The 14263-nt window shown below is 31.9% G+C and overlaps 7 protein-coding genes across 7 annotated transcripts; 3 read left to right on the forward strand and 4 right to left on the reverse strand.

Moving 5' to 3' along the window:
- Positions 1-1699: 1699 nt before the first annotated feature.
- grlH (PBP1 domain-containing GABA-B-like receptor) lies at positions 1700-3968 on the forward strand (the record flags this gene model as incomplete). Its single annotated transcript, XM_020576601.1, has 4 exons — positions 1700-2599; positions 2672-2878; positions 2954-3258; positions 3326-3968. 4 exons carry the CDS (start codon positions 1700-1702, stop codon positions 3966-3968), a joined length of 2055 nt encoding a protein of 684 aa, XP_020433850.1.
- A 379-nt stretch (positions 3969-4347) lies between these two features.
- PPL_05728 (uncharacterized protein) lies at positions 4348-6214 on the reverse strand (the record flags this gene model as incomplete). The annotated part of the gene is made up of 2 exons (XM_020576602.1): positions 4348-4709; positions 4807-6214. 2 exons carry the CDS (start codon positions 6212-6214, stop codon positions 4348-4350), a joined length of 1770 nt encoding a protein of 589 aa, XP_020433851.1.
- A 332-nt stretch (positions 6215-6546) lies between these two features.
- PPL_05729 (uncharacterized protein) lies at positions 6547-7577 on the forward strand (the record flags this gene model as incomplete). Its single annotated transcript, XM_020576603.1, has 2 exons — positions 6547-7382; positions 7478-7577. The coding sequence occupies 2 exons, from the start codon at positions 6547-6549 to the stop codon at positions 7575-7577; spliced, it is 936 nt and encodes a 311-aa protein (XP_020433852.1).
- A 134-nt stretch (positions 7578-7711) lies between these two features.
- Positions 7712-8180, reverse strand: pkiA (histidine triad nucleotide-binding protein; the record flags this gene model as incomplete). Its single annotated transcript, XM_020576604.1, has 2 exons — positions 7712-7902; positions 8021-8180. 2 exons carry the CDS (start codon positions 8178-8180, stop codon positions 7712-7714), a joined length of 351 nt encoding a protein of 116 aa, XP_020433853.1.
- Positions 8181-8264: 84 nt separating this feature from the next.
- On the reverse strand, positions 8265-8498 carry PPL_05731 (uncharacterized protein; the record flags this gene model as incomplete). Its single annotated transcript, XM_020576605.1, has 1 exon — positions 8265-8498. The coding sequence occupies one exon, from the start codon at positions 8496-8498 to the stop codon at positions 8265-8267; it is 234 nt and encodes a 77-aa protein (XP_020433854.1).
- Positions 8499-9034: 536 nt separating this feature from the next.
- Positions 9035-11401, forward strand: PPL_05732 (uncharacterized protein; the record flags this gene model as incomplete). Its single annotated transcript, XM_020576606.1, has 3 exons — positions 9035-9141; positions 9252-10029; positions 10109-11401. The coding sequence occupies 3 exons, from the start codon at positions 9035-9037 to the stop codon at positions 11399-11401; spliced, it is 2178 nt and encodes a 725-aa protein (XP_020433855.1).
- A 134-nt stretch (positions 11402-11535) lies between these two features.
- syn1A (t-SNARE family protein) lies at positions 11536-13170 on the reverse strand (the record flags this gene model as incomplete). Its single annotated transcript, XM_020576607.1, has 4 exons — positions 11536-11954; positions 12091-12351; positions 12459-12784; positions 13151-13170. The coding sequence occupies 4 exons, from the start codon at positions 13168-13170 to the stop codon at positions 11536-11538; spliced, it is 1026 nt and encodes a 341-aa protein (XP_020433856.1).
- Between the last annotated feature and the right edge of the window lie 1093 nt (positions 13171-14263).

Here is a 14263-nt window from a genome sequence, read left to right on the forward strand (position 1 = left end):
AATTAAAATATAACGACGTCTTTTTATAGATGGTTTTGCCCTGATGATATATCATAAATCTATCTCCCCCTAACACAAAAACTTAATATTTGTTGATACTTTCTATGGGAGACGGCAGAGTTTTTTGTAATTTGTTTTTAGTGTTTAGATATGTGCAAAACCACTTCGGTAAGTTTGATACAGAACTTATCCAATCAGAAAAGTTTTTACCTTATCTGTTGTTTTTTTTTAAATATATTTTAAAAAAATAAAAAAAAACCGCTATGAAAAAAAAAAGTGAAAAATCTCAATTTTCATACGTCAATGGGTCCAAGTTTTAGTTTGACCACTGAGCAACATCACAATCTCCAGATTAGGTTTTGTTTTTACCCCCATGAAATTCAATCAAAGAGACGATAATTTGGGATCAAAACTGATTTTTCAAAAAAAAAGAAGAAAAAAAGGTTTGTCTTTTGCTCCTGTTTGCAATGAGTTCAAACTTTCATAGATAGTGTGTAGTTGCTCAAGTTGTAGCCCAGTGTCTCATTACATCATAACCCAATTGGTCAACATCAATATGAAAGTTGCAAATAGGGAAGATTTCCTTTTGATTGAATGACTAACTCTGATTTGATTGAGTGATTGGAGTGATTTCTTGATATTATTTATTAGAAGTCAGTTGAGAACAATAATAGCCACTACTGGTTTGGTATCAAAGACATTGAGTGCCCTAAAAAGACCGACCCCTGCCAGCTTAAATTTACAACTACTATTATTTATTTAATAAAATTTAATTTTATTGTAATTTTAAAAAACAGCTGCGTTTTTGTCGTTTTTGATCATCACATACATATTAGAGAGATCTACCAATCAGTATACACATTTTACTTTAAACAAAACCATTATATTATCTCTGATTTGTTTTTTGCAAAAACAAAACAATCGACAAACCATACACACAACAACAAACAACCACTCGTCCGTATAACTTTTCAATAATTACTTTTATTAATCAAATAAACAACAACCATCGCTCACACATCAGAATAAGCCGATCCTTATTATTTTTGTTTTTTCAACAACGAAAATAACAACAATAACAACAACAAACCTTTCATTTTATTTTATTTATTCTTAAACCTCATATATCACTTTTTTATCTACAACTCACATATATAATTTACTGGTTGACAAATCATCTTTGTTACTAGTTGATCGATAATCCCTAACATCTAAACTGTTTAGTTCCTGTTTTTTATCATTTCGCCTTTCTCATCTTTTTTATTTTTTCCAAAACAACTGATAAGTTTTTAGATATCTTATCAATCATCAGTATAGTTTTTTCTTTTTTTTCTAAACTTCTTTTTTGATTTTTTGGGTTGTTTTTTCATTTTACATACCAAAAACAAAAATAAACGTCCAACTTCAAAAGGTGCACTGCCATTAATATTTATTATTACACATCACTTTGCACCTACATTGCCTACCTAAACCCCCTTCAGGTGCAAATCATATAAAATTAAAAAAGGTCTTTTTTCCAAACAGAGTATCTTCACACACTCACCAAGAGACTCCTGTGATCAGTGTTAAACCAAACTAAAAACACAATTCTCTATTTATTTTTTTTTTTTCCAAAAACACTTGTTATATATATTTCATATACCAATAAATAGCCATATATTACTATTTGTTTTTTTTATTGTAAAAAAAAATTATTACAATGAAATTACTTGCTTTAAGTATAATAGTTGTGATATTATCGATATTTTGTAATCTTTCTATTGGAGCCAATCCAGTTCCAAAAGAAAATTTCAAATTAGCCCTCATTCTGAGTGGTGAATTCACCGATCTTGGATACAATTATGCTTGTAACCAGGCTCTCATCAATGTCGAAAAAGCCCTCAGAATTCACAACCAAACAACCGTTTTCAACAATATTGTTACCTACGAAGACACTGTTGTTTTAATCAAAAAATTGGTCAAACAACAATATAATTTGATTATTGGAAGTTCGATAGAACATGTCCAAGCCACCCAAGACATGTCTGCTGTTTACCCGGATACCTACTTCTTGATTCGTGGTTTGGCCGTTCCAACTGCCAAAAATGTCAGAAATATTTTCATTGATTTCGGTATTGGACATTACCTCATTGGATATCTGGCAGCGATGGCCTCCACCACCAAGAAGATTGGAATTGTCGTACCAGGTCCACCCTCACTCAGCTATGTCACTGCCAACGCATACTACTTGGGTGCCATGAACTACAGTAAAGATATCACTGTCTACTCTGCCGAGACCGGTTCATGGTATAATCCAGTTATTGAAGTTGGTGCTACCAATTATCTCATCGATAAAGGTGTCGATGTCGTAGCCATGTCTGCCGATGATCTTTCAGTTCAATCGACCGCCATCTCCCGTGGTGCTCTCTCATTCGGTACCTCTGGTTATCCAGTTTACAATATTTTCGGTGAATCAATCCTTACCAGTATCATCACCAATTGGACAATGGCATACTTGAACGCATCACAAGATATCATCGCTGGAACATTCCAATCTGAGCTTTACTATGGAACACTTACTGATGGTGGTGTATTTTTAGATCAACAATATAGTTATTTGGTAAATATTGATTTTACAATTTTTATTATAACATTGAAATCAAACTAACTAATTTCTAAATCGTTCCTATAGCTTAAAAAAGAACAACTCGATCAATTCAACACTTTAACTACTGCTTTGAAAGCAACAAAGTTCGAAGATCTTCCATATGCCTACAACAAATTATATCTTAACAGTTCCTATGGAAAAGAAAGATTAGACCAAAATGATCTTTTGAGTAGTCCAACTCTATTACCAGAGATTATTGATTTAGGTTATTATGTTATTCCACCTAATGAAGTATGTATTAATATTTTAAATTTATTTTATTTATATTTTATTTATTAATTATAATTTATTTTTATTTTGAAATAGTATGTTGTAAAGAAATCGATTACCTATGGTTTTTCAATTGCCGCTGGTGTAGTTGGTTTGGTTGCAGTAATCATTTTAGTTGGATTGCTCGTTTTCAGAGAAACAAAGATTATGAGATCTGCCAGTCCACTTTTCTGTATGTTAATTGTTTTTGGTGGTATTTTGATCTATGTTGCCGTCATTCTTTGGGTACAAAGTCCAACTACTGGATTATGCCGTTCACGTATTTGGTTGATGTCACTCGGTTATACCATTATGCTCGGTAACATGGTAATCAAGAATTTCAGAATTTGGTTAATCTTTGAGTAAGTAGAAAGAAAATATATATATAAATATTTAACTATATTAACTCGTTATTATTTTTTATTTTAGTAATCCATTGTTAAAGAAATTAAGAATTACAAATGCCAAGCTAATGCCATGGTTAGGAGGTATTATTCTTTTAAATTGTTTAATTTTGGCCATTATGACTGGTGTTGGAGAAGTCCACTCTCAGAGAAACTATGGATTCGAAGGATTGTTCGAGTACGACTACCGTGTCACCTGTGATATGAACAAGAGTGGAAACATCGTGCTTTACATTCTTCTCATTTATCACGCCATTCTTTTGTTGGTCGGTTGTTTCGTATCGTGGAAGATCAGAATCGTTGACATTGCGGAGTTCAACGAGTCGAAATCGATTGCCAACACGCTCTACGCCATTTCTTTCTGTCTTTTCATTATCATTCCATTGATGGTATCACAAACCACCTACGACTCACAAATCATTATCATTTGTGCAAGCGCTATTTTCACGACTGCCTCGACACTCACCATTTTGTTCCTTCCAAAGTTCTGGCGTCTCTACACCAAGGGTGTCAATGCTGATCCATTCTCATCGACCTCACAACAAATGTCATTCGACAAGTCGGTCGGAGGTCAAACCAAGGGTCCAGTCGAAATGGACACTGTCATTGTATCACAAAACGAACCAGTTTCGAATGTCGTAGACAACGAAGTGCCATCACAACCATAAATACAACAAACATATAATAAAACAAACATATAATAATATATATATCTATATAGATCCATCCAACCAATTCAATTGTGAACGACTTTTTCCAATCTTCCAAATTATTATTACTTTATAAATTGTCAAATCGTAACGAAAATAAAAATAATAAGTTCAAGATCAGAATTTATTACCATTTTAAAATAATAATAGTAAACATGCTTTTTTTTTTCTCTTTTGATCTATTTAATATTAGATTTATTTTATAATTAATTAATTAATAATGATTGATTATTTTCTTTAATTATTTATTATTATTTGACTATTGTATTGTAAAAAAATAAGAAGAGATAATTGAAATCGATTGGATGTTTGTTTTTGGCGTTGGTGGTTGATTGCTTTAGTATGGCTTGAACTTTCTGTTGGCAGACATCTTGGCAATCTTTTGTTTGTCTTCTTCGAATTTCTTACGGAGATTATCGAGTTCTTGTTTCTTTTGTTGTCTTTGTTGGAATGAATAAAAGTTCTTTTGTTTCTTTGCGTCTTCCTTCTTCTTGTACTCCTCTTGTGTAATTGGTTTGTAGGTCTTGTTGTTTCCAGTGACGAGAATGAAACCATCTTCATCTGGTACACCTTGCATATCTTTACGGTTGTGTCTCTCCAACAACATTCTCTTGTCGTGTTCCATCATAGCGTCGTCTAATTTAATTTGTAACTCATCAAAGTCTTTGATAATCTTTGATTTTTCTTCATTTAACATTTCTATAAAAAAAAAAAATAATAATAAAAAAAAAGTTAAAGATATATCTGTTATATATTTCTTTGTTTGATTTATAGTTATGTTATGTTATACACTTACCATCCAATCCATCGCTTGTTGAAGTTGGTAGCTTAATGTCAATGATGTTCAAGTATTTCAATAGGTCGGTGAGTGATTGCGCAGACTTCATGATGACGTGAGCAACGGTGGTAGAGCTAGACTCTGACTCTGGTACGATTTGTTGATCGGCGGCAGCAGCAGCACCTCCATATTGCACTGACTCAATGTCGGTCGATTGGAACAACACTTGAAGATCCAACAAAGAACTGCAGTTGTGCGGCAGGTTTGTAACGAAAAGAGTTTTGTTGACTGGCCACTTCTTGGAGGTCTCCTTCTTGTAATAGATATACTTTGTGATAGATGTACCCGGTATCTTTACTGGCAACACATTGAAACCACTGATAACATCACGTTCCTTCTTCTTTTCCTTCTTCTTGTCTTCCTTTACTTCGATAGCAGTAGTTTCGACAACAACCTTCTCCTCTTTCTTCTCCTCTTTCTTTTCGTTTGTTGCTTGTGTTGCAACAACAGCTACTTCCTTTTGTTGTTGTTTACTATTATTATTATTATTGTTATTTTTCGACTTTTTTACATCTTTCATCTCTGGAACTACTGAAGCTTCTTCCTCTACAGCTTTACTATTATCGCTAGTAGTAGTATTGCTATTGTTATTATTACTATTATTTCTTTTTTTACTTTTGGGTTGTGGTTGTTCTTCACTTTTTGTCTGGATTTGAGTTTCTTTTGGTTGTTGTTGTTGTTCTTCAGTTGGTTGAGCTTTGTTTGCTGCCACTTTTTTATTCTTTTTATTAGATGTGGTGGGTATTGTGGTTGTGGCGATGGATGTTTGTTGTTGTTGTTGTTGTTGTTGTTCGGTGTCAGTAATTACAGATTCGTTTGCGTCATTGGTGTTGGTGGTAGTTGTGGTGGTAGTTGTTGTTGGTATAGTTTCAACAACTTTAGGGGTTGGTGGTGCTAATTTAATTGCTTGGGCAACAGGCAAGCCAGGCTTAATTTCCGAAACGTTGTTCAATTTGTTGAAGAGTTGAGTTTGATTTCTCTCGAGTTGGAAGACAACATTCTTTTTCTCTTGCTTTTGCTCAGAGAGTTTCTTCTTGTCTTTGGCAGAGGCAGCAGCTGCCTTTGCAACTTTCTTTTTCAGAATTGGCTTTGCCAAGCAACCGTCGCTGGTCAGCGCCAAACCAACTTTGAAAGACAAAGTTGAACCGGTGGTGCTATCGTTTGACTCTGTAGCATCGACGACTCTTGCTTTAATTCCTTTGGTTGCAATGACGGTGGTAGTATTTGGTGATTCGATTGTTGTTGGGTTGGTGGTTGTTGTTATGGTGGTGGTGGTTGAAGTTGATTTCTTTGATTTTAATGCTGGTTTCTTAGACCCAGATGCTAAAACATTTTTTTTATTTTGTATACTCTTTTTAGTTGACATTTCTTTCTCTTTTAAAAAATATAAATAAAGTAAATAATAAAATAATAAAAATTAATTATATCTATTGATTCGTTTTTTTTATTATTATTAATAATAAAAAGTCAAACTTTTCTTTATCGAATTTTTCCCATCCCAAAAAAAAGATGCGAAAAAAAAAAATAAATAAAAATTTAAAAAATCATAATTTTTATGTGCCAAATTGTTTTTACAAAAATGTTGGTAAATCTGAAAGATAACTATTGATTGGTTGGTTGTTTGATTATGTGTGTGTGTTAATTATTTTCGTACAAAATATTTGATTTTGAAATTCATATTTGATTTGTTATTATAAAATGGGTAGAAGTAGGAGTAGAGATAGGGAAAGAGACAGACATGATCATAGACATAGAAGTAAAAGTAGGAGTAGAGATAGAGAGAGGGATAAGCATAGACATAGGCATAACGATGATGAAAAAAGTAGGGTAAAGGAAACCGATAGAGGTAGAGATAAAGAAAGAAGTAAAAGTAAAAGTAAAAGTAGAAGTAGGAGCAGAGATGTACATAAGAGAAAGCATAGTAGGTCAAGATCAAGGTCAAAGTCAAAGTCTAGATCAAGATCTAGATCGAGAAGTATAGATAGAAAACATCATCGATATGATAAAGATAGACTAAGAAGTAGATCTAATAGTAGATCGAGATCAACCTCTAGAGGTAAAGATAGATCAACAAAGAGACATAAAAAACATAGAGGAGGAGGACGTGATAGAAGTAAGAGTAGATCAAGGTCAAGATCAAGACAAAGAAGTAAAGAAAGAAAGAATAGACATCGTCATAGAAGTAGATCTTCATCTTCATCAACCTCATCATCTTCTTCTTCAAGTGAAGACCAAGCTGAAAGAAAAAAAAGAAAAGACAAAAGAAAAGAGGAAAAGAAGAAGAGACGTGAAGAGAGAAAATCAAAAGATAAAGCTAGAAGTAGAGATAAAGTGAAAGAAAAAGTGAAAGAGAAAGATAAAGAGAAAGAGTCAAAAGATAATAGTTCAAAATCGAATAATAAAATAACAACTCAACAACAACAACAGCAACAAACTTCACAACCTACAAAAAGAGTGATGGGGCCAATGTCAAATGAAGACTATGAAACACTTAGAAATACTACTTATGAAAAATATGATGAAGACACTGGAAGGTATGACTACTCATTCATTTCATCGATATTAGTTTGATTTGCTAATTATAAATATTCATTTTGTTGGTTCAACAACGAAAATATAATATAAATAGAGTAAGAGTATATAGAGGTACAGGTGAACTTATTGAACGAATTGTAACGAAGGAACAGCACAAAGCAATAAATTATATTGCTACACATCATCCCGTATGAAAAAAAAACACAGTGATAGATAAAAATAAACAATTGTCTATTTTAAAAGAAAACAAAAAAAGAAAGTTTACTTTTTTTTAATTTTGGGATTAGCATCAGATCTGATTGTAATGAATTGATTTGGTTCATTGAAATTATCCTGGTGGCCAGTTCATTTGTCTACCACCCAAAACGTGGATATGTAACCATCTGACTGATTGTTGTCCGTTGAGACCTTCGTTGACAACCAATCTGTAACCAGATTCACTGATACCCACGAGTTTGGCAATGGTTGGAACATTGACCATCATTTTACCCAATGTTTCAGCATGTGATTCTTGAGCATCTGTTATTATTAATAATAATATTATTATTATTATGAATTTATACAAGTTATCAATAATTATTTAGTAAGTAATTCGCTCTTATAATAATAATGATAGATGAAAATAACAAAGACATACCATCGATACCACCGATTGGTGTCTTTGGAATTAGAACGACATGAACTGGTGCTACTGGATTGATATCGTGGAAAGCCAAACAATATTCATCTTCATAGACCTTCTTGCATGGAATGGTACCTGCCACGATCTTGGCAAAGATGGTATCTTTTGGGTCCATCTTGTTCTATTATTTTTTAATTTGCCATTTTTTTGTTTAAATTGTTAATGATTGTTATTTGATTGAAATCATAATAAGTATGTTTTAAGAACTTGCATTTTCTTCAGTTACACCTGCTTTTGACATTGCTGGGTTGTTTCTATTGTTATTACTACTGCTGTTAAATATTGGATTATTTACTCTGAATGTTGAACTTGTTGAGTATCTTTGGATATTATTGGCTAATGTTGTCAATCTAAATGATTGGGTTGTTCTAGATGATGATTGTTGTAATAAAAATGTTGATGATAAAGATGATACAACCCTTAATGATTTCATTACTTTTAAAATGAATTGAACATCATTAAACACTTAAATTCATTTTTTGTTTTTTTTTTTTATCCAAAATTAAATTTTAAAATATTTTGTTTTTTTACTCAATTTGAATGATTTTGCTTAATACAATCTAATGGCAGACAGCTCAACAATTCACACTAATTGCAAGTTTGTAGTCGATATTTACCAAGTGAACATTGTCCAACTATAATTATCATTTAGATTTGTTTTGTTCAAATTATCGACTACAAATAATATCTCCTATTTTTATCTCTCCAAGACTGACATCGTAACCAAAATCTTCTGCAATCAAAGACTTGTTTAGCAAATAATTATAGGTTGTTCATTTTCAACCAACATTCATTTATTTAATTTTTATTTTTCCAATTTTTTGTTGAAAAAAATATTTTCTTTCCATTTTATTTATTTTTTTTAATTTTTTTTTTTTTTTTAACGAACGAAAATGATCGCAACTCTACCACCGGAAATAATTTGTTTTTTTTTTTCTATTTATTATTTATAAGATTAATATTTAAATAATGGGTGGAATTAGAAAGTATAAGAAGAATGAAAAGGGTGAGAACATCCGTTTCATCACCAGAAATGCTGCTGCTAGAAAGTTACAAATATCTTTAAAATTATTCAGGTATGAATCATACAATAGAAAATGAATAATTATAATTATAATAATAAGTGAATCTAAAAATTAATTTATTAATAATACTTACATTTTATTTATATTTAATAAATATACAGAAAATTATGTATTATTAAAGGTATTCATCCACGTGACCCAAAGAAAAAGTTACAAGGTAAACATAAAACCTATTACTATATGAAGGATATCAGATTCCTTCAACACGAACCAATCATTCAGACACTTCGTGATCGTAAGACTTTTGCAAAGAAGGAGAAGAAGCTGAGAGAGCGTAAGGATTGGGCAGCGTTGGAGCAGTTCATCAAGAATCGTCCGTCGTCATCGATCGACCACATCGTTCGTGAACGTTATCCAACATTTACAGATGCGCTGAAGGATCTCGACGATTGTCTGACTCTGATCCATCTGTTCGCATCGATGGACAGCTCTCCCAAGTTGCGTGAGAATCACATCGTTACCTGCGCCGACTTGTGTCGTGAGTTCCAACACTACGTCACCGTTTCAAAGTCGTTGAAGAAAGTGTTTGTCTCTATCAAGGGTATCTACTATCAGGCCGAGATCATGGGTGAAACCATCACCTGGTTGACACCGATCAACTACATCAACAAGAAGGAAAAGAAAGTCGACTACGGTGTCATGATCAACTTTTTGGAGTTCTACGAAGTCATGCTCAAGTTTGTCAACTACAAGCTCTACACTTCACTCGGATTGAAGTATCCACCAACCATCGATAAAAGCAGATTGAACAACGGTGAACATCTTTCATCCATCCTTACCGAGAAATTAAACAAGACATCAACAACAACAACAACAACTACCACTTCATCAAAGAAGAATAACAAACAAGCTCTTTCAAAAGAAGCTATCGATACACAAGTAACTATTATCTAAATACTGTTTGTTGTTATTATTTATTTAACTAACTTTATTATTATTATTTCTTTAAAAATTAAAGAAAAAGGTTAATGAAATTTCCAAATCATTGAATCAAGAAGATGAAGAGATGGAAGAGAATGAAGATGATGCTGCCAATGGTGGAAATTTAGAGTTGAATTCAAAGGGTATCTCAAAGGATTTCGAGGATCTCGTTGGACAGGAAGGTGATCAAGAAGGTGCCACTTCTGTTGTCAAGTTGACCGACCAAACCAATCTCTTCAAGGGATTGAAGTTCTTCTGCTCGCGTGAGGTTCCAAAGCACGCCTTGGAGTTTGTCATCCAATCGTTTGGTGGTGAGGTATCGTGGGAGGGCGGTGCTTTCTCAGAGTCTGACCAAAGCGTTACTCATCAGATCATCGATCGTAACAGCCAAGAAAAGATCTATCCAAACCGTGAGTACATCCAACCACAATGGGTATTCGATAGTGTCAACTCACAGATCCTCATGGATGTCACCGAGTACGGTATCGGTGTCGTTCCACCACCACATCTCTCGCCATTCGTCGAGTACGATGAATCCAGTTATATCCCCGCTCGTAAACAGATCCTCGATGAGATGATCCAACAGAAAGGATTCGACGCTGCTTCGGTCACCTTGGAGCAAGACGATCTCGAGAGTGACGACAACGACGACGAAGAAGAAAAGGATAGCGACGAAGAGGATAGCGATGAAGATGAAGATGACATTGCAGCAATGGAAGCTCGTTATATGAAGGATATAAAGAAGGAGGAGATTTCAAAGAAGAGAAAGTCAACCGAAGATGAAGAGGAGGAGGAAGAAGAGGAAGAGGAAGAAGAAGAGGCAGAGGAAGTAGACGATCAAGAGGAAGTCGAAAGTGAAGAGGAAGACGAAAAGAAATTAAACAAGAAGAAGACCGATAAGAAGAAGAAGAAAGAACAAGAAGAGTTGAAACTTGCCGAAATGATGATTAGAAAGAAGGACAAATGGTTATACCAGAGAATTAAGAATAGAAATGAAGCTGCCGATAGAAACAAGAATAAACTTTTGACCAAGAGAGAGAGAATCGAATCTGGAAAGACTGTCGATGGTATTCCAAAGTCGCAGATCGTCAAACAAGACAGAGGTGATGTCTACGATCACAACTACATTCCAAAACCAGTTTTAAAAGAGAAACCAGGAAAACCAGCAGCCGCCAACAAAAAACAACCAACCAACAAAACCACTTCCACCAAATCAACAACCACCACAACAACAACTAAATCCAACGTTTCAAAAGCAACACCAGCAGCACCAACAGCAACCACTAAAAAACCACAGGCACAACCAAACAAGAAACCAAAAACCAAGTAAAAAACAAAAACAACAGTTTTTATAATATCATAAATTTAAAATAAATATAAAATTGAAAAAAAAGAAAAAGAATAATAATTATTACTATGTTTTGTTTTGTAATAATTATGTTTATGTTTTTTTTTTTTAATAGTTTATTTCTTTGGTATCGTAGTTGCCAAGACAGGTGCAAGTACGGCAATCAATACGATAACTACAATACACAGTAGAATATACATCTTCTTTCTACTTCTTCTGTGCAACTTGTTGGCTTCGGCCAGATTGTCAACACCTGCCTTTACGTTCATCACAGTGGATTCTACATTTGCTTCGATACTGTTCAACATTTCACCTTGGACATCCACCAGCACAGCCATATCTAAAAAGAGTGCATGCAATTCGGAAATACTCTGTTCCAATCTTTGAATATCATTATGTCTGTCTTGAATGTATGCCAAAGCATTCTTTGCCTGTGTCTGTAAATGTGTATAAAGAATTGTATCTGCAAAAATCTTACTGGAATCTCCCGATTCCATTGCTGCTCTGATTTCCTCTGGTGTTGCATCTGGTTTAACTATAATAAATAACAATAATAAAAAATTGTATTTTAATTAATAAATTGTTTTGAATTGATTATTATTATTATTATTATTATTATTATTATTATTATTATTATTAATATTATTGTTTTGTTGTCAATAATAGTTTACCTATTTTATATTGTCTTTCGATTTTTTCTTTATATTTATTCTTGTAATTTGTTTGAATCTCTTGGTATTCTCTCATCATTTCCACAAACTTTTGAGTAAGAGTACCATGCATATTATTTCTGATACGAACTTCTGTTGGCTGTGCAGATTTCTGAGATGTATATTTATCGTTGTTGGTCTTCATAAGATCCAACTTTTTCTTTAATTCTGAAAATGATCTATTGGTTGTTTCTATCATTGATTGTAAATCTTCTTCATATTCTATATAATATTAAAATTAAGGATATATTAGTAACAATTAATATTGATTTTATTATTATTATTATTATTATTATTATTATTATTTAATATGTTATTACTATACATACTTGAACCTTGATCTACATTGATTGAATTTAGTGAAAGTACATATTTATCTTCGATACTCTTTACACTTCTTCGCACCGATGACATTGTAGTTTTAATGATACCGACCTCCTGGTAAAACTCTGGCATGAACTCTTCGATGGGTTCGTCGCCGTCGTCCATGTTGGCCATTTCAATATCACCATCTCCATTGGAGGTCTCACCCTTCTCTGCAGCGGTCTCCGCTTTCTCGTCGGCCTTCTTTCCTTTCTTTCCCTTCTTCTTTCCTTGATCAGGTTTGACACCACCTGCAGCATGTAATTCCGCTAAACGATCCTCCATGTTTATACTAATTTATTCAATATTATTATTATTTAAATTGTTCGTTTTACTAACTAATATCTGATTTATTTTAAAAAAAAAGTTAACTAATATTAATATTTTTTCTTTATTACTACAAATTTTATTTTAAATTAACCAATTGATATTAATTAAACAAAAAATAAACCAAAAAAAAAAGTAATTATATTATTATTATTATTATTATTACTATGATAATATTATTATTATTATTTCAATGTACTTTTATCTTTTATTTATCTAACTGTTGATATTATAATTTGGCAAAATATCGTTTTTATTGCGACTACACATAATTATTAAAATTTTATTTTGTTTTATTTTATTTTATTTGGTTGTTGTCAAACCCACATACTAAACACTAATTACACACATATTTATCGTTGCTTTTTATTATTATTTTTATTATTATTATTATTATTTTGATTTATTAACAATGCGCGCTTTAACATAAACAATGATAATTGTCTCTCTTAAATACCTACAATACTAATATTATGTTTTATTGTTTGTTTTGCTTTTATTTTTAATATGTATATAACTAGAACTAAAAAAAACTTTTTACTATGATTATTATTACAAATACAATGATGATTAAATATAAAATTAAAGATAATTTGACAAAAAAAAAGATATATATTATCTTTATCTTTGTTTAGTTTAAATTTATTTTGCTTTTTTTTTTTTTATTGGTGTCTCTTTTTTTCTATTCCACAACCAGGTTAAGAACTTCACCCCCTGAACGAACCAACCACACGTTAAAAAATTTGAAAAAAGAAAATTTCTCCTCAATTTATTCAGTGAAAATGATGACAATACTAAAAATTCAATTGAATAGGGTGCCAATTCTCATGTTTGGCAGTGATTTGAAAAGGTTTTTATTTGAGATTCTTGAAAACTAATTCTTTTAAGTTTGGTCAGTTGACAATTCATATTCTCTCTATTAATTAAAATATAAGAATGTTTGTTTTTTTTCGTCTTGTCATTGTTGTTGTTCCCCAATTCACAATCATAGTTTCGCCACTTGGAACCCCACCCACATTCACTAATTTCTTCCAAATTAATTAAAAAGGAACTATAGATTTTTGATATTGCATCGTTTCATTGTCATTATTATTTCATCATTTTACAAAAGTCCTTAGTTAATTAAAACTAGTTTATAAATCACAAATCTTGTATCAGTCAGTTATTAACTTTTTCAAATAAGAATTAATTCATTTTTACATTTTTTTATTTACTTTTTGTTTTAGTTTGACACAATTTAAAATTAATATATTACTAATATAGATAGAATTTCTATATTTATTTTGTATTGATTCAAATGATTTAAATAGAGTTTCTTAAGCATTTAATTTTATTAATATATTTAATCTAGGTGAAAAAAAAAATAAAAAATACAAGGGTAGAGAATCAATTGTAAATTCAAGTAGTTTAAATTAACAAAAACAAAAACAGATGAACTACTTGT

The sequence above is a fragment of the Heterostelium album genome (assembly GCF_000004825.1).
Source record: "Heterostelium album PN500 unplaced genomic scaffold PPL_contig12, whole genome shotgun sequence".
NCBI lineage: Eukaryota > Evosea > Eumycetozoa > Acytosteliales > Acytosteliaceae > Heterostelium > Heterostelium album.